Source organism: Coffea eugenioides, chromosome 6, assembly GCF_003713205.1.
Source record: "Coffea eugenioides isolate CCC68of chromosome 6, Ceug_1.0, whole genome shotgun sequence".
Taxonomy (NCBI): domain Eukaryota; kingdom Viridiplantae; phylum Streptophyta; class Magnoliopsida; order Gentianales; family Rubiaceae; genus Coffea; species Coffea eugenioides.
Genome location: NC_040040.1, coordinates 3,384,794 through 3,404,630, shown reverse-complemented (window position 1 = coordinate 3,404,630; position 19,837 = coordinate 3,384,794). Strand labels below are relative to the sequence as shown.

Genomic DNA, 19,837 nt, shown 5'->3' with positions numbered 1-19,837 from the left:
CCATGGAACTGAAAAAAATCTAAAGTCTTCTTCATATTAAAATTAAAGGTGATAGACCATGGAATTGGTAGTGTTAGTTCAGTGCCATGAAATCTGCTGCTGTCGCCCATCCCAGAAGACAATAATAAAAGGTTAATACAAACCATGAAATTAAATTTCGTATGCTACAGTTCAAATGCCGAAATTAGGTTAAGAACAGGACTATTAAATGAGTATATATATAACTGTTACAATGGTTATGATGCTGGCTGAAATTTGTAAGTTATCCTCTTCATGATTTCGTGACTTGGTTTCATACAAGCTTATCCTAAAACACCTCTTGCAGCTCTGCTGAACATATTGTGTACCTATACAGATCCAGAAAATAAGTATGAAGCAGTGCATCTTCCGCACGTAATTTTACTCACAGGACAATATACTCCAAGCAGTTATTCCAAATGTTTATCCCATACCTGCTTTGATGAAAGGCCTAATTTCTCCAAATCGTTCAGCTGTAACAGTCACAGGGACAATGTTAAGCATTCAATTGTTTTTGTTGGGCAGGGAACTTTATTGACATTATGCTCGAAAATTCCTTACTGATTTTAAAGGACTCGTCTCCCTAAGGTCAGTAATGTACTCCGCCATCTTCTGCCCGATTCCCTATTTAAGAAAGCAAAAAGGCTATGTAAAACTTAAATGGCAAAATGACTATTTCCTATTCTTCCAAAAAAAAAAAAAAAGAAAGATTATTTCTGAATAAAAAATATGATCCTTTCCTCAATTTGCTCTACCTTTAGCTCAAGTAGCTCTTCCCTGACAAGAAGCAAGCGCAGTTGTTATTAAGTCTGCGGAACGCTGAGAATGGAAACGGAAAATTCTAGGCCAGGGGAAAAAATTACCTGGTTGCTGTGTTTAAGAACTCGATATATTCTTGAACCAGAGTGCCCTGTCATTGATAGAACGGAAAGGATCAAACTTGAAGTTGTAGATAAAATACCTATAAGCATGATACAATGTGCACGCATACCTTCAAGTTAGTACTTCGAGTATGGAATTTTTCAAGGGGGTTTCCAGTGCCCTCAAACTGGTCATTACCACCATTATGAATAAAAGGTGTTTTGGGAGTTTTCAGGTCAGAAGAAACAAGAGGTTGGTCTTCTGAAATTATGTCGTCAGCTTTTATATTGGAGTCTATTGGAGAAAGGACTTTCCTCAAGGGACTTTGTGGTGATTTAGTTTTAGCACTAACAGGGGATGGTCCTGTAGAACACTTGCTTGTTGCCATCTTCTGCTCTCTAATTGCAGGTTCATCTGTGCAATAACCAATTGGAGAAAGTAGTTTCATGTTTACCTCCTTCCCTGGATCTACAGGACCTCCATGATTAAATAAATTTCTGTGAGCCACAGAAGTTGAAGCACCCCGGTTGCTATCAATCCTTGGTTTTGCAGAACTCCAACCTGTTTTTGGCTTTTTTAGAGAGCTCACAGAAGTTGGACTTTTTATGGTTACCGGAGATCCATATCCACCGATCATTTGAGCATTCTTTGTCTTGCTCTTGGATTCCAGCCACTCACGAAGCTTTGCCTCCATGCTGACCCTTGGAGCATCTTTTTTCTGAGCTGAAGATACAAAATTGGATATGTGACGTGACCTGGAGGCCAAAGTAACTGTGCGAACTGATTCTTGATACTCTCCTGGATTCTGAGCAGCGGAAAAAAAGATAAGAAAAAGGAAAAAGGCAAAGACCTGTACAAACTTCCATCGAACCTTGCATTAGTACTCAAAACAACAGAACTTACCAGGCAAGCAACCATCAAAGCACGACTTGTTCCTCCGAGAGAATCCTGCAGTATCCGTGTCAATCTGTTTTCTCTGTAGGGTATTCGGGGTTTATTGTTGTTTAGTGCATAGATAACATTGGAAAGTGCAAAAAGCGACTGGTTGATCTTGGCACTTTCATAGAGACGAATTCCTTCATTGCATGTCTTTTTGTTATCCTCATTTCCTGAATCAATAAAGAAATTCAGTTTGCCTTTGAATTTGACGGACAGTTATCTGACGCTATTAGACACAGCAATGATTAAAAAAAAAAAAAACCTGCTAAATCAATCAGGTTTAGCTTGCCATCCACAGATTTGCCACTATCATCATCACAAGGGGTCGAAACTGATATCACCAGCACACCGTGACTTCTACTAGAAACATCATTGAGGCTTGTCTGCCCAACCTTACGCCTCTGAATTGCACAAGAAAACACCTGATGGAATTCAGATATTGAGTTCACTTGAACTTGAGCTAATCCCCTAAGATGAATTTGTCCATCTTTGTCATCCAATATTGCAATTTCCTTTTCTTTTAGTTCCAAAAGATCATAGCATTTGTCCATGTAGATCTCATAGTATGAGATTTTTACTCTACTTTCTGTGCTGTGGCACATAGAGAGAATGGTGGCCACAGCAAGCGGCATCAGACCTGGCGACTCCTCACTCCCCTGCAATGTCATCAATTAATTTACACTTATGCATATAAAGAGTAGAAAGGGAACCTTTCATTGACTTAATGTATGATATATGACAAGTTTATCCCTTTCTTTCCACTCAAACAAAGCAAGAATGCTGCTTTATATGTTACAACAGTCGAAGCAGTTATCCTTAAGGCAAACACATATTTTCCATAATAAGGTAGATGGGAATTAAAATAAGACTGTGTGCAATGCAAAACACAAACTCGTCCTACAAGCTCAATTAGCCACAACCTATGTAGCCACAATTGTTGAGGAATTCAAGGGATCAGGAAAGGACTAAATCTGTGTAGCCACAACCTGAATATGAGGAGGCTGTTGAAAAAGATACTTGCACGACAGTTAGGATACTGTGTTTCCTTTTAACCAGATCAAGGTTAGAGTACTGCTTCTGCTCTTATCACTTATCAGGTGTTCAAGTCAAACATAAAAACTCCAAAAGCTAAATGAATAACGCAAAACAATGAAACGAAACTAAAAAGGGAAGAACGAAGAAAAATGAAAAAGCAGTGCCAACATGATGTGCGGGCAACCAATCTTCTCTACTGTTCAACATGAGTCAGATTGTTTACATACAAGCGAAAGCTCATTAATTACAGCATTCGTTAACAAATTTTATAGGTAAAATCAAGTTTCGTCTTTTGAGCAAATACAGTAGCAGTAGTAATGCTAAGTTCCATACATTCAACAAATTCTTCAAACTGAATTCTTAATGGGGCTGAAAAAACAAAGATCTTAAAAAGTCCCTCGGGGGCAGAATTCTGGTAATGAAAATAAAGTGTCCAGAGAAAATATTAAACCTGCATAGTGTAAGTTTTTCCACTCCCCGTAGCACCATATGCGAAGACAGTGGCGTTGCAGCCCTTAAAAATACCTGAAATCAACGGCTTCACTTCTTCCTGAAAAATTTTACTAATGTTGTTGTCTTCTTGCCCGAAAAAGGCATCCAATTTGAAGCACTCGTTCCGACTATATCCTCCAACAGAAGATAGCACTTCAATCAACTAAATAGAAAGGTCCAAAAATAACTAACACCTCCAAAAAGGAAGGGGGAAAAAATGTAAAACGTATTTTTTTGGACTTGCCTAGTTTCTTGATCTTTGAGGTGCACAGTGACTTCATCACAAGACTTCAGTTCTGAGTCAAGAACGGAAATGCAGGACACGGCATCGCCATTTTTTTCCGAAATTTCTCGGGGAAGGAAGGGTCTAACTCTTATGACGACTCTGACCTTGGATACCGAACTGGAATGGGAAGCTGATAATTTTCCATCTTTTCCAGGCGTATTTAAGGGCCCAATTTGAGTTGCCATTGGAATTGGATCAAAAACAGGGGATGAAACGGAAGAGAATTGATGGATCTGGAGAAGTTGGAGAAAATGACGAAATTTTCTTGATTGATGAAGCAAAATTAGGGAGACCGTTATATCTTATTATGGAGGCTGTGCATTCAAAATTTTGAATTTCTTGGGCTTCTGAGCTCGAAATAAGGATTGGGCCACCTGCTTGTCCCCCACTTGCCAGCAGGGTTGATTGGGGCGAATGGCCCCAGGTGCAGGGTGTGGTGGATGTGTTTGTTGGGGGGGGCGCCCCGGGGGGGAGGGGGGGTTTCCGGTGGTGGTGATTCAGTCCCCTCCGGATTATTCCTAGGCCTCTTTAGGTCCGCCCCCTCCCCCTAATGTAGGATAAATTAGATTATACAATAATTATCGTTTTTGAAAAATATATATGTATATATACCTTAGTCACGTCCGTCACCCACATATATATATATGGATAACATATTTAATATTATTAGATATGGGTATTAGATTATTTATATGTAATATAATTAATATTATTAATTATACTAATAATTATATATTTATATTAATAGAAATTATTAATTAGTTATGCTAATATATTTATATTAAATTATTAATTACATTTGTACTAATTATACATTTATTTTAGGGTTATTATCACTTTACACCCTTAAACTATATTACTATTATCAGTTTACGTCCTAACGTTATCTTTTAGTCACTTTACTCCCATGAGTAATTCAACTTAACATGTTAAGAAATTTTGGACAAAAATACCCTTTTTATTTTATAGCATTGCTACATTGTTATTATCACTTTATTCATTTTGATTATAGTGATACAATCACTTTAGTTCCTAACATTATTTTCTAAGCATTTTACCTCATCGTTAATCTAACTAGTATGGTCAAAAAATTTTAAATATATTTTATATATAATTAAAAATAAAAAATTTGGAATGGTTATTCTTCCTTTTTTTCACTTTAAAAGATCGAAAAATATAAAAATAAAAGAATTTTCTCAAATTTCTTTTTTTCACATTTATTAATAGTAGGAAAAGAAAAATAGATAGGAAAGAAGGAGGCAAAAAATTAGATTTTGCAAAAAAAAAGAAAATAAAGAAAAGTCTAACATTATCGTATTACTTTAAAGTTGTCGAGATTAGAATTGGAATTTAGTGGTAAACAAAAAAGTGAAATAATTTTAAAATAATAAAAGTATTTAATTCTTTCTTATTTGTAATTTTTACAAAAAAGAATTGAGCTCTCTCTCTCCCCCTCCCCCTCTTCATCTTTTTAATTTTTTTCAATATTTATAAGATTGCCAAGAAGAAAGAAATTAATACTCTGACTTTTTTCTTGATACTAAAAAGGAGAAGAGTCATTCTAAATTTTTTATTATTTTTATTATACAAAGAAGAGGGTATTTTTTTTATGTTTTTTAACTTGCTAAGTTAGTTTAATGGTAGAATAAATTGTCTAAAAAATAACTCCAGGGGGTAAATTGATAATGAAACTATATTTTATGGGGGTAAAATGATAATAATTTTAAGGGTTTAACATGTCTTTTTACTTTAATTAACAAACTCCGTTAAGTTTGACTGTTAATTTTGGGGGTAAAGTGACTACAAAATAATGTTAAGGGGAAAATTGATAATAGCACTAAACGTTAAGGGGTTAAAGTGATAATAACCTTTTATTTTATTGTATACTTTTTGTCTTGTGACTTGTGAGGAAGTGGAGCGGGCCGGGGAAATGTTTGGACAATAGGATAGGGGAATCCACTGCATTCCTAGCTGTGAGTTAAAATACTAGAAAAATTCACGGCCTTTTTTGGCTGAGTGCATGATCACCAATCCCCCCGTTGCTTGTGTCTTTTTTACCAAAGCTATGATGACTTTTGATCATTTTACAAACCTAAACCCCGAGCAAACCACAAATGCCGGCAACTCTTGAGGTTTCTCAGGAGACTTATAACCTAACCCAAACCCCCCCCAACACTCGATATGGGATAACTACCTTAAGCAGGGCAGCTGCTACTAAGACCTAAAGAGACCTCACTAACCCCGGACAGGTAGTTGTCTTTTTTACCAAAGCCAGGATGACTTTTGATCATTTTACAAACCTAAACCCCGAGAAAACAACAAAAGCCGGCAACTCTTGAGGTTCCTCAGGAGATTATAAACTAACCCAAACCCCCCCCCAACACTCGATGTGGGATAACTACCTTAAGTGTTTGATTCTAGGTATTTATAAATGTTTGTTTTGAGTAGTCGGACCATTTATTCTTCCTTTTTTTTCCCCTCTCTCTCTTTGAAAAAAGTTGTTAGCTTTGGGATTATAGCGGGTTCTTTTGAGCTCAAATCTGTATGCATACATCTCATGTATACTGTGTACATATATGTACATTATCAAATCGGCGTGAACTTAGCCTGTGTTAAAAAAATAACATTAAATATATTCACCCCCAATCTGGCAAAAATTCATTTAAATATATGTACATGTACTCAGAAGTATAACATAGGGATGCATTCGAGTCAAATCAAACTTGAAAGTGCACTACTTGAGGTAAAATAATTGATTTGGAACTCGAGTTCGAGTTTGTTGAGTTTTTAGAAGTCAAGTTCTTCAATTTACCTTACTCGAACTGGAGATTAAGTTTAATTAAATCTAATCGAGTCAAATCAAGATCAATTGAGTTTATTCGAGTGTAATTGAGCCTATTCGAGTATAATCAAGCTCATGTAATAAAAATTAATATATTTATATATAATTTTAAATAAAGAATATTATTAACATTTCATAATATTATATATAAAAAATCAAAATATATATTATAAAAAACTCCATTAAATTCATCGTGTTTTTTAGTACAAAATATTGGAGTTTGAGCTCAAACGAGTGGCTCAAACTCAAGTTCGAGATCGATCAAAATGATTTCGAATCGAGTTATTGATCAACTAACTCCCGAGCTCGAGTTGAGTTACTTGATTCAGCATCATCCCTAGTATAACATATAACATATAGCAATTGGAGGAGCAGCTAGCATTTATAGTGTTATAACATGAAATAAAACTGTTTGTGACTGCTTAGAGCAATGAACAAACCTGGCAACTAGCTTAGAGCAGAGATTTGTATGGTGGGATAATTTTCTCTCCGTTTTTTTTAATCAATGATACATCTGCTAATTTAAATGAATGAAATCATTGATCTTTTCTCTAAAAAATATATAAAAAACTGATTGTCATTAGAATTTAGGTGGCTTGTTTATTGACACTAATCATAATCGAACTCGAGGCCTCGACTCCAAACCCCTTCCTATTCTGCAGCTGTTTTTTTTTTTTTTTTTTTTTTTGCGTTTTAATGCATGAAATATGCTCAAATGGCAATTTCCGGCTGTCACCAAGACTCTGTGGTATAAAAAGCTGTTGATTCCCTCCAAAACTCTATCAAAATACAAAATAAAGAATTTAATCTTAATCCCTTCATTCCTTGGTTCAAAGCTCCTTAATTTTTGTCTATACTTATCATAATCAATTCTAGACGGGTTTCAAGTGTATCTCACGCCCATCACCTCCCATGTATCCTACTCTTAACTAAATTTCTCACCATCCGATATAAAACCAATCAATAAATCTCAACCCCTGGCAAAGTCATGATCCACTTCAATGATGCCTAAGTGGCCACGAAGAATGTTTTTAGACATTGATGACAAAACATACTTCATTGTGAAATTTCTATATATATTTTGGCATGTAAAGACAAGCCCAGAAGTGCAGAACCCCTAAACAATCAATATCGTAATCAGACGGTCCAGAATTACCCGGGAACCATTAACTCCTCTAAGCACGTCCCACATTTAACCCAATAACCTACACAAGGGCAAGTGTGCCGTTTGAGGTTCAAACTTCGTTCCCCAACGTTCACGTGAAACCGTTAACCGCCGTCATAACCTGATGCGAAGTTCCCCAACTCCGCAGCCCCTAGACCAACAAAATTTAACGGCCAGTAAACGGCACCGTCGGTGATATTCGTTATGTACAAAATTATAAATAATAGGGATATATACGTTCTCTATCTCTCTCTTTCTTTATTGTTCAACGGGCAAGGTTTTCTTGCGAAACGAAAGCTTCAATCTTCTTCTTCTTCTCTCTCTCTAAACTGAATTCTTCTCTTTCTGAGTTTTAAGTGTCCGATGAGCTGGAGTTGAATTCCCGCCATTTCTCTAGTATAGAGGTGATTCTTGAAATTTTTTCTGGAAAATTCAACTGCTTTGCGATAGGTTTAACTATGCTTTCCGTTGATTAGACTACTGCGATGTATTTTAATTTTTATCGATTGTTGTTATCTGTTTGATATGCCAAAGCTGCAAGTGTTTTAGTAATTCAGTGTTGCAGTGTCTGATGGAGGTTTCTTAATCATATTTTGATCTGATATTGATTCACGAGATCTGGTTTTAGTTTAATTTCATTGGTAATTGAATGGATTACGACTATCTATTTTAATTGGGGTTTTTAGGGTTTATGCTGACGTGGGTTTGTCCCTTTCTGGCGAATTCCTGAGATTAGTTTAAAGGGCTTTGCTTTTTGTGCGAGTTTAACTAGCTTTTGTTTGTGGATTAGGACTTTTATCCTCTTTTCTTTTCTTGGATCTTTTAAACGTGCTTTAGGATGTTGGGCTCTGGAGGTGATGATCTGAAGGAGATGACAGAGGTGAAAACAGAGGGTTATTGTCTGGAGAATAAGCAGTCAGCAGCTGCTTCGAGTTCGTCTGTTTCTGAAACCAGTGGCAGTGTCACGCTGAAATCGCCCGGGATTGGAAGCCCGACAGCTACATCTCCATCTCATCGGTATTCATTCTATTAGTACCTTTTACTTTCAAGATTTTGACTGAATGTATCCTAATCAAAATGTCAAGCTTCACTGTAATCACCCCATTAAGATATGTAATTTACTTCAGGATACATGTTATTTGGGTGGATTTTGGTGTTTTGTAGGGATGAACTATCATACATATAGGTCTATTGTCTCTTAGAAGAAAATACTTCGTAAGTTGAACATTATACATGAAGATTAATCGGCATATGTGACCTTATGAGTTTGGTCCTCAGGAGCAGCAAGTGGTTCCATAATTTTAGAGGAGGAGGGGAAGAAAGTGGAATTTCAGATTGACCACAATGATTTACTCATAAACTCTGAAATTTCTGAAGATTCATTCCTAACTGGAACTGGTAGTAATGTGCCAAAGCATATTGTGTTGGAAAATAATGTAGACACTTGATGCTCTCATTAGAGCAACAATGGAAGTTAATCTAGGCCATTGATGAAAAAAAGGATAGTTTGTGGTGTTGTGCTGAAAATGCGAAGTGAGAGTGTCTTAGGATACAGGTTTAGGAAATTGGAAGCCAATCTAGGGATAGGGAAGACTGCTAAAATGACTGCTGTCTTCAGTGGTCAGTCAAATGATATCCATTTTGTCTGTTCTCTATTTGGAACCTTCTGGATTTGGTGTGATATCAAGAGATTGGTAGTTACTGTAAGATTTTACACTTGCTTGGCTTAATCTTTATCTTTTGCATCTTTAATGCATCAAAGTGCACTAAACCATGTTAACATAATGATGTGCATATTGACTTGTAGGAGGACAACGGGGCCAATTAGGAGAGCGAAAGGAGGCTGGACACCAGAGGAGGTGAGCAATTTCTGCAATTAATTTCTGAGACGGACCACAAAAGTGAGAGGCAGTCTTTAGTCATACAATATTAGCAGCCAGTTTAAGCTGGATCTAGAATTTTAAAAAATTACCAATTGTTATGTTCTGGGGACTGAAGTCAATTGGGTGAACAATCAAGTAATTGTCTTTTTATTATTATAGTTATCTTCTTGCAATTTATCTTTTTTTTTATTGTTCAAATCACATGATTTTCTATCTGTTGCCAGATACAAATTTTTGTCGTAGCTCAAATTTCAGTTGGAATATGCAGCTTGATTCTTCATTTTCGGTTTTTCATTTTGGGTTAATAAAAGTTTTGGAAATGTGTTACTAGGATGATACACTGAAAAGAGCTGTTGCAGCTTTCAAGGGGAAGTGTTGGAAGAAAATAGGTATTCATTTTTGCATCACGGTGCATCTTATTGTTGTTTGATCCCCAGTGGCAGTAATTTGATGGGCACCATTCTGAGAATCTGTTATTTTACGTTCTGGGACTAGAGCATCGCATGAATATAGGTTGTGATAGGAATTGTCAACCAATACATTTAGAAGAAAATAATACACCTGTAGTGATTGTCAAGCTAAAGATTTTAACAGGTGTTTCTATAGATTAACATAAGATTTTGGATAGGAAGTTGTTCAGATATCTATATGGATTGCAGTTGCATATGTTCTAAAACAACAATGTACAAAAGATTTCTTTTAATTTTCATATTGCCATTTGTGCAGCCGAATTCTTTCCGGATAGATCAGAAGTGCAGTGCTTGCACAGATGGCAAAAAGTTCTAAATCCTGAACTTGTTAAGGGACCATGGACTCAGGAGGTAGGTTGGCTTCTGGTTTCTTATGTCCTCCATTTTTCTCATGCGTCTCTAGGCTTGAGTCAGAATTGTTTTTATGTTGATAATTACCCCTATTGATTGAGCTCCTCCTGTTATTTGGCTAACAGGAAGACGAAAAAATTGTTGAACTAGTAGCAAAATATGGGCCTACAAAATGGTCGGTCATAGCAAAGTCTTTGCCTGGTCGAATAGGGAAGCAGTGCCGCGAAAGGTAACACTATAAATACAGTATGTATTCGTTTTTGGGTTTAATCTGCAAATTGGTAGAAGTTAAATTCTTGTTCAACTATTGGTGAAGTGCATATTTGAGAACTTCAAAAATTTTGCAGTCCTAGAATGGTTTTAGGTACTTGTGAGTGTTGGCATTGATTGATCTAGTCTGTATGTTATTCATACTACAGCAGTTTTCAAGTGTCGTGTTTTCAGGATTTTGGGACTTAATACATTACTCTAAAATCTGTGCTCCGAATGCACATGTAAAATCATTCAAAGTAGGTATTTTCATGTACATGTATGAGATTTTGTCTGCCTATTTGAAGTACAATAGACATTTATGGTTACATATTTAATTTGTATACCGTTTTTAATTTTCTGAGCACCAACTATTTTCCCTCTTCATATCTCATCAAGTCATTTTAGTCTTCTAAAATTTTCAATTAGCTTAACGTTCTATTACTTTGTTTATTTCTGTGGATGTAATTTATTGCTTTCAAAATGTTTAGGTGGCACAATCATCTGAATCCTGGCATAAAGAAGGATGCCTGGGCATTGGAAGAGGAACTAGCTCTCATGAATGCTCATCGGGTTCACGGGAACAAATGGGCTGAAATTGCTAAGGTTCTACCTGGCAGGTATATTCCTTGATTGCAAACATTCAGTAGACAGTGTCTGAATTTGGTGCTGCATTCACTTGAGTCAGTAGGTCTTCTCAAGCTGTCCTTATGATACAGTTTATGACTATAATAATATTATAGATAATGGTTATAGCAATAATAACCAGATGTTTGATTGATGCAGGATGTAGTCCACTGTCTAGACCAAATCTATTCTTGTTGTAATACCTGTCTCTTCATCGACCAAGACTAGGATGTTATTTGTATATTAAATTACTTCTAGCTGCTTCTTTTACAGTCGGATGTTCTAAACTTAATTATCAGTTTTTATAGCCACATAAAGATGTGTACACTCTTGACAGGAAAGTGAGCTGTTACTCTACCAATTCTGCCTCGTGCTTTTCTAAAATCTGAGTGAATGTCTGTTCAGATTGAATTAGATACAAGTTCCATTTTGTTGACTTAGAAGCTTAATAGGTTGATGAACCTGACAACCCCTCCGGCAACAACGCGCCCCCCCCCCCCCCCCCCCCCCCCAAAAAAAAGAAAAAGAAAAAATCAAAGTAAAGAGAAAGAGATATTTAGTTCTGGTTTGTTTCTATGACAATAGAGATGATATGCTACAGACACTATCTATGTTCTGTTTCCTGCTTTCGGGTAGTAGCAGGGACACTTTAGAAGCAACAAAAGAAAATATCTCAGTTTAGGGGTAAATGTTCTGATTTCACCCAGCTTTAAGCAAATTAGGTGCGAATGCTGGAATTACGATGATATCATGCTTAGTGTTTTATATATGCTGTGCCTTTTATGATTTGGCAGGACCGATAATGCAATCAAGAATCACTGGAATAGTTCTCTGAAGAAAAAGCTAGATTTCTATTTGGCCACAGGGAACCTTCCCCCAGTTGCTAAGAATGGTCTTCAAAATGGTTCTACAGACATTAGTGGGTTGTCATCCGCTAATGTCATTGGTAGGTCACACAATGGATCAGACGCAATAGCTTTAGCTTCATCAGAAATCACAGATGGCCATAAAGTGGAAGTAGTTGGTAAGGATCAAGAAGATATTGCCTCCTCAGTCCCAGACATTGGTGCTTCAACTAGTGTTTTTCACAACAATTCTACTGATTCTGAAGTGGTTAGATATGAGGAAGAGTCTTTTCAGATAAACCCTGGCCAGATTGATCCAAACATAGATGCCATGTTTGACAAAAGCAGAACTAGTGATGAAATCTATCAATATAGAGTGATAGAGACACCAATGAGCTCTCAAATTCCAGAATACGGTACCTTGTACTATGAGCCACCACTACTAGAAAACTATGTTCCACTGGATTCGGATCTTCAAAATGGTCACCAGTATTCAGAGAGTAGTCCAAAACTGTCACCTATTGGTATTTTCACTCCACCTAGTGTGAGCAGTGGTAGCCTGTACCTGCAAACGCCAGAATCTATACTGAAAATTGCTGCTCAAAGTTTCCCAAACACTCCTTCTATTTTAAGAAAGAGAAAGACTGAACATCATTTATCAACACCATCACATAAAGTTGGGAAGGACGAAGAAAGTATCAAGGATAGACTTCTTGTATCTGATGAGAGTAAGCAAAATAGTACTTTCCAGAGATCTGAGTTGCAAGATAGAAGTTTCCATGAAAGTTCTCACAATGACACCAATGGACATTGCAATGCTAAATCATTTAATGCATCTCCACCATATCGGTTAAGATCCAAACGAACTACTGTATTAAAGTCCGTCGAGAAGCAGCTTAAGTTTGTATTCAACGAGGAGCAATGTGACAACAACACAAATCATCATAGTCCGACCATTAAAGAGGTTTCTCCAGCCAAAAATAATTTAGAGACAGCAAAGACGGGGGTGACATAGAACATGACTGTAAGTGCCTTCATGAGCTGCTTATTTGTTTATACTTGAACACATGCATATAAATTTTCTTTTCTTTCTCTCGTCAAAGTGCTTGTATGTCTCCTATTATTCTGTTCTTTTACAGCCTATAATTCATGTCTTATCCTGTAGATAATACCTGTTATCCTGTTCTGAAGCAAGAATGAGAACTATTGAACCTATCAATATTGACAACCCGTGGTTAAATGTTCTTTTTGATAGATTTAAGCAGTTCAACAAGCACATTGCTAATTGATTGAAATAGGATGAATTTGGGATCTAAATGATACTGGAGCGCTTGTTTTTCTTTATAAGCCAGGCATAGAACTTGAATCAAATCTGTAAAAATCATATAACCTGGATATGGTTAACAAGGGACAATATATAGAAAAAGGGTGCTCTTGTATTTAATATGTGGGAAATGGTCATCTTGCATGCAGAGGTTCCAACAAGAAGCAGTTAAACCTTGATACACTACTTTGTTTGTTTGATCAGAATTCAACTAGTATTGGGTACATGTTGTTGGTATGTGTGTGTGCTATTCATTGCCTTTTGTGTTCACTGCTTCTATTGGAGCACACTAGATTGCCTCCTAGTATTTCTTATCTGCTACCTCTTCAGTGTGTAAGTTGTTGGCACTAGATCAGGATCTTGTTTCCCTGGAGAAGAATTGCACGAAAGGCAGGGCCTACTTTACCACTCTTTGATCTTGTTTCCTATAGTACAACTTTAACTTGAATAAAGTGAATTTCTCTTTAATTTGTATACCAAGGCCACACGAAAGGATATTGTTCATGAATTACTAAACCTACTACCCTATTGTCCGGGAGTGCTTCAAAGACTTGACCAAGTCTTGCTAGTCTTAATTTTTCTGCTTCATGAGTCACTTATAAAACACTTCCAAGAAACTATGGGAAATGGAGAATGTTGTTGATCTGAGCACTTCATCCAACTGCCTTCTTATCCTATTCTTTTAGCCTCTGTATTTGAGCCATGTGTACATATATTTTTAAAACTTATCGGAGTCAAATATTAACATATCTTCAATGGAAATTTGCTCTATCTTTTGCCATTCCATACACTATGAGGAGTTATATATTATAGGGAGTGTTCTTTGTCATGAGCTCTTTTTACCTATGAACCATACGGTATGAAAGAAAGAACACATCTGGGGGGAAAAAATGGGAAAAAGAAGGAAAGTTGTTATTCAACATGGGACTCACTGTCTATTATTCTTCCTTTTAATGTGCATGTGTATTAATTGAAAGTCATTCGCCTTCTTATAGGATTCTCTTTTGAATTTCCTCTTGTTGCATGCCGACTAGCTTGCTCACAGACACACATGGAGAAAGGGAGGGAAGACTTAAAATTTGTGAACCTTAAAGTGAACACCAGAAAAGAGTTGCTGAGGTGGTTTATTAAGTGCTCAGGTGGATAACACTAAAAAAATACTAACAGTAATTGGAGTAGTATCATGCGATTGAATTCCTGTCCACCGTCAAGAAGTGTTGACCGTGTAAGCAGGTTGGAACTTAAAAGAAGGAAGCTAAAATTAATGTTGTATATGGCTGTTGTCATTCCTCTTGACATTTCCTATCAATTATGTCGGCTGTTAATATAATTACAAGTGTTATTGTACTTCTCTTGAAGCTAACCTTCTTGAATAATCTCTCTTCCACCGACTGCATTGTGGATTATGATTTTACTTATTTATGTTTTTCTTCCTTAACCTTTTCTTACCTTTTCCGCTTCTATTGCTATTGTTATCTGTTTTCACTCTCTATTTTACTGGCCATCGTTCTACTTTTAAGGTTTGATTCTTTGGTTCCCTTGTTCATTAGGAAGCAAAAGTCAGAATCGAAGTTAGATTTGGCTGTTTGGCTGCAGCTTTTCAGGAGTAGCTTATAGATTGTTGAGGGTGGTGGCTTCATTGAACAATGTAAGATGTCCATCCAGAGTGCAGATTTTTTTGATGTCTCGCGATCATGGAGAAAATTGGTGGCAGCGATGCGAGAGGGCGTAACTTTTGGCCTTTGTGTAGATTACCTATTGGTTACTAGTGAAAGATGAATCGAGGTACAATGGATTTGTACAGAAACCCACTTAACAAGGTGGTATTAGAAAGGGCAAAAAAAAAAGCTTCTATATTTTAATTGTGTTGTGCCCTTTTTCAATAAAGATCAATTCTTCTTTGGGATAATTTCAGAAACCTCCCCTAAGGTTTTTAACTATTTCACTAGCCTCCCTCTAAGTTTTGAAAATTACATTAACCTCCCTTAAGGTTAGAGGTGGCAAAATGGGTGATTTGGGCGGGTTTGGGTTGGGTAAAATGGGCAATGGGTATAAATGAGTCAACCCATTTATATCCATTTAATTAGATGGGTATAAATGGGTAAGTCAAAAAATGAGTTGGGTAACTCAATTATCCATTTATAACCCATTTATTCTAATTTTTTACAAGCTCATATAAATTCATTTTGTAAACTAAATTATCAATTTATATCATTTTACACCCATCATTAATTTTAAATATTTACTTATTATGCCAAATAAGTCTAATTATCAATTTTTTTCCTTCCGCGTGCCATGTTACAAAATTACATATTATTTAATAATTGAACAATGAGAATCTAAAAATTTGGACTAAATAATATGAAAGTTAACAAAAAAATTTAATCCAAAACTTTGAACCCCTAGTATTTTTTCGTTTATAAATTTAAAATTTCATTTGAAAAGGTAAGAAAGGAAGCTAAAATTTGTCATAAATTGATGATGCTAAAAAATGATCAAATTAATAAATTACAAGGAAATAAAGCGATAAGATAAAACCAACAAATAAATATAATAAATAAAACAAAAATACTTAACATAAAAAATAGTTAAAAATCCTTATGAAGACTAGCAATCACTTCATTTAGCATACAAATATCAACCTGAAGTCAATATATGTAAATTACTCAACAGTACTATGAGTAATCACAGGTAGGTTGGATTATACAAGATATACAAGAAACTGAAAATGTAAATATGATAAAGTCAAAAGAAACTCTTTAAGAAAAAATTGTCAAGAGCACGACTACTCGTGTGATTTCTCCTCTTTTCCCATGAAAGTTAAGTTACAGAATGCATCTGTGCTAGCCATTGTGCTATTGGGCTTGATTTGCTTGCTTCTACTTTGCTGCAAACTTACTACGTGAAGCAGGTGTACCGAATAGTGCCAAAAAAAACTGCAGCCAGAATGGTTTTCATTGCCACAGGACAGCGAGATGCACAAGAGAAGTTGACTCTCAGGGCCTGGTCTCTGCAAAATCCAAATGCAGACGGTGGTACTATTAGAGCAAAATATTTGCCATAAGTTTCTATACCATGCCTGCTCATGTGTTCTCTTGATAAACTGAACTCAGTATTATTCTTCAAACCTTTGCGCAGCAGCTCAATATGACTAGAATTCTGATTAGAAGACGGGATGAAGTAAGCAGCTTGAAGGAGTGCCAGTGACAATACAAATATCCACTTGACAGTAAAAAGATAGCAATCTAAAAGTTTGCTGCTGGCTCAAAACAAAATAGAGAAGATTCCTGGCAACCAAAACCAAATTTAAAGTTCTGTTTTTTGGTAGGTTCATGGCTTGTATAAGAACATTGTTCCTGAATGTGCTCTGACAACTCATCTATTGGATCATGATGGGATAGCATTTCTGTTATCTATACTACCAACTTTGTACACCTTATCTGATATTTTTCTGTCTAAGACTCTCAGCCTTCCAATTTTGTACACCTCATCTAATATTTCTGCAACATTGATCCCAAGAACTACATGTTTTTACCAAGTATTGTCAATTTGGTCCAGCCATAAATCTACAGAGCTTTCTACTAAATAAGATCTAATGCAATCTGCAAACAAAGGTAAGCGAAACAATCATTTAACCAGTCCAAGATGTCCAAAAACTTAAGAATGGTAACATACTACGGTGCAATATTTAATTAGATTCAGCAATCTGCAAAACTGAACTTAATTAGATAATCCTAAAATTAATTATACCATTATTAGCCTTCCAAAGTTAAGCTTAACTACTTCAAATTCTTGACTGTCAAAACCACATTCGCCAATGCTTGATCCGCATGCATGCAAATGCAACCAAGAATTCTAGCAGACATGCAATGCAACCAAGAATTCTAATTAGGCACTATTTTGAATTCTAATTCTGGAGATCCGAACGAAAGAGATAACACAAGCGAACCTTTTTTTGGCCGTTAATCAAGGCAAAATAGTTGGCTGCATCGCTTGTGTGTCACCATTCATTCCGTCTGCAGGATAATAACCATTGGAATGTCTCTGTCAGTCCCACTAGTGTCTGTCATCCTATTAGACCACTCACTCCTCACGAGACAGCAGAACTACTTTTCGAACGATGCCCATATGAGCTCAGAAATCGGACATGGAAGGGGCAAAATACAAAGACGGGGAGAAGAGATGGGGGAAACAAACACTGGAGGAAGAAGGGGGAAGGGAAGCAGTGGGCTTGCTGGTGGGGAGGAGAAGAAGATTGACGGTGAAAATGGGAAATACAAAGGGTTTGGGAATGCAAGTTAAATGGGTTAAATGGGTTAGATGGGTTACCCAATTAAACCCATTTAATAAATGGGTATAATTGGGTAACCCATTTATATCCATATATAAAAATTTAATGTACCCATATCCAGTTATTAATGGGCGGGTATGGGTAAAATTAATTAAATGGTTTTATTTGACACCTCTACTTAAGGTTGATTATTTTGTAACATTTAAATCCAATCAGAGGAGAAAAAAAAAAAGCATGATTCATCATTGTCCCTTATCTACTACATTATTTAGTTAATTTAATACTAATCCACAAATTAAAGAAAAATATTAAAATTTGCTATTTATCATTAGGGATCAAATCATATATAGCATAAAAAAAAGTATATCATTCTATACTTTTCACTTAATGCAATATCCAAATTACTCTTTCTAGCCATATATACTCATTGTCAAACATGATTAACAATAAATAATAAAAAAATATTTGCAATTGAAATAATATAGAGAGGAAATTTTAACATCATAAATATTCTTTTAACGTATCAAGGTTTGTTGTTGAGATTTTCATCGTATTAAAGTTCACTCTTTGTAATGTTTTAATTACAAAATTTTTTGAATAGTTGTCATTGATCATGTTTTACAATAGGTTTGTACATGAAGAAAAAAATTGGATCCTATATTAAATGAGATATATATAATAATATACCTTTTTTTATGCCATATGTGATTTGATCCTTTATGATAAATAGAAAATTCTAACATTTTATTTAATGTTTGGGCTGATATTAGATTAACTAAACAATATAGTAGATGGGGGGTAATGATGAAAATATGTTATTTTCTCTTTACTAATATCACTTTTTAATTGCTGATTGGACCTACATGATATAAGATACTAAACTTCAAGAGAGGTTAGTACAATTCTAGAAACCTGGAGGAAGGCCAATAAAATAGTCATAAATCTCGAGAGAAGTTTCTAAAATTATCGCATTTTCTTTTGTAAGTTGAAGGATTGGAATCAAAATGGCAACAAACAATCGAGCCGTCATTCTATTGAGACGTCACGCACACTAGTGCTCAAGGCACGCACACAAATATGTATGCAACTAATAAAAGAAATTTGTGATAAATTTTTTGAGTATATTTGAAATCATTTTCAAAAGAATTAGTTTTATGTTCTAGTTGTAAATATGCAGAAAGTTTATTAAAATAAAATATACAAACAAATAATTATTTAGTAATAATTCATAATCATAATTGATAGTTGCTAATAAAAATTAAAAGATTTACTAAATAATAATTAGGGCTGCAAACGAGCCGAGCCGAGTCGAGCTTTGAGCTAATCGAGCCGAGCCTTAGCTAAATTTTATCAAGCTCGAGCTCGAGCTCGAGCTCGACGAGCTGGCAATTTTCGAGCTCGAGCTCGACTCGAATCAAGTCGAGCCGAGCTCGAAAAAAATAAAAAAATTTATTTTATTTTTTAAAAAAATAAATAAAATAATATTTTTCTGAATAAATAATAAAATATTAAGGATATATCCGTAATTTCACTATGAAAATAAAAAATAAAAAAAAAATATATATAATATACGTAATTTTATTATTAAATAAAAATAAAAATAAAAAAATATATATATATATATTCAAGCTCGCGAGCCGGCTCGCGAGCTAACGAGCTTAATATTTTGAGCTCGAGTTCGAGCTCGAGTTTGACTCGAGCTGGCTCGAGCCGCTCGCGAGCGGCTCGATTCGTTTGCAGCCCTAATAATAATAAGAAATACATGTTAGTTGGAAGAATGATATATTAGAAGTTGGAAATAAATCGTTATCAAGGATAGTTTAGAAATAACATAAAGTAACACAAAAATATTTATACGAACCCTCCCTCTCCTTATATATAGTATGGATTTTGAGTCATGGACAACTTGATTCGATTGTGCTAACATAAGTTAACTGCTCGGAACTTCAAAAGTTGAGATGGTATTGTATAACTAGGAAGTGATCCAATGCAACCTGTTGTTCAATTTGGTATCTTTTATTTTCCTTTCAAGAAAAGTAACGGTTGATGCCCACTGTTTACAAGTTAAGAATTGATAATCTTTTTTTTTTTTTTTAAAGAAAAAGAACGATGGAAATGCCCAATGTATATTGGTTCAGAGTCTTCAGACACCTAGATGA

At 35.4% G+C, this 19,837-nt stretch overlaps 2 protein-coding genes across 4 annotated transcripts; one reads left to right on the top strand and one right to left on the bottom strand.

The window, feature by feature from the left end:
* Window positions 1-42: 42 nt before the first annotated feature.
* Window positions 43-3,896, bottom strand: LOC113775895 (kinesin-like protein KIN-10B). Its single transcript, XM_027320942.1, has 10 exons — window positions 3,590-3,896; window positions 3,305-3,473; window positions 2,081-2,474; window positions 1,783-1,988; window positions 1,010-1,684; window positions 882-928; window positions 774-795; window positions 580-642; window positions 453-491; window positions 43-347 (listed from the first exon to the last, which is right to left on the bottom strand). The coding sequence occupies exons 1-10, from the start codon at window positions 3,814-3,816 to the stop codon at window positions 303-305; spliced, it is 1,887 nt and encodes a 628-aa protein (XP_027176743.1). The 5' UTR covers window positions 3,817-3,896; the 3' UTR covers window positions 43-302.
* A 4,020-nt stretch (window positions 3,897-7,916) lies between these two features.
* Window positions 7,917-17,907, top strand: LOC113775896 (transcription factor MYB3R-5-like). 3 transcript variants are annotated; one of them, XR_003468947.1, is made up of 10 exons: window positions 7,917-8,042; window positions 8,476-8,655; window positions 9,446-9,497; window positions 9,853-9,910; window positions 10,248-10,342; window positions 10,468-10,571; window positions 11,083-11,211; window positions 12,013-13,087; window positions 14,938-15,377; window positions 17,862-17,907. XR_003468947.1 is itself a non-coding variant. In XM_027320944.1 (9 exons), the coding sequence occupies exons 2-8, from the start codon at window positions 8,477-8,479 to the stop codon at window positions 13,076-13,078; spliced, it is 1,683 nt and encodes a 560-aa protein (XP_027176745.1). In that variant the 5' UTR covers window positions 7,917-8,042; window position 8,476; the 3' UTR covers window positions 13,079-13,087; window positions 14,422-14,926. The 3 variants fall into 3 exon arrangements, 2 of the variants coding, with proteins under 2 accessions (XP_027176745.1, XP_027176744.1); XM_027320944.1 differs by lacking the exons at window positions 14,938-15,377; window positions 17,862-17,907 and adding an exon at window positions 14,422-14,926; XM_027320943.1 differs by lacking the exons at window positions 14,938-15,377; window positions 17,862-17,907 and adding an exon at window positions 14,383-14,926.
* The last annotated feature ends 1,930 nt before the right edge of the window (window positions 17,908-19,837 follow it).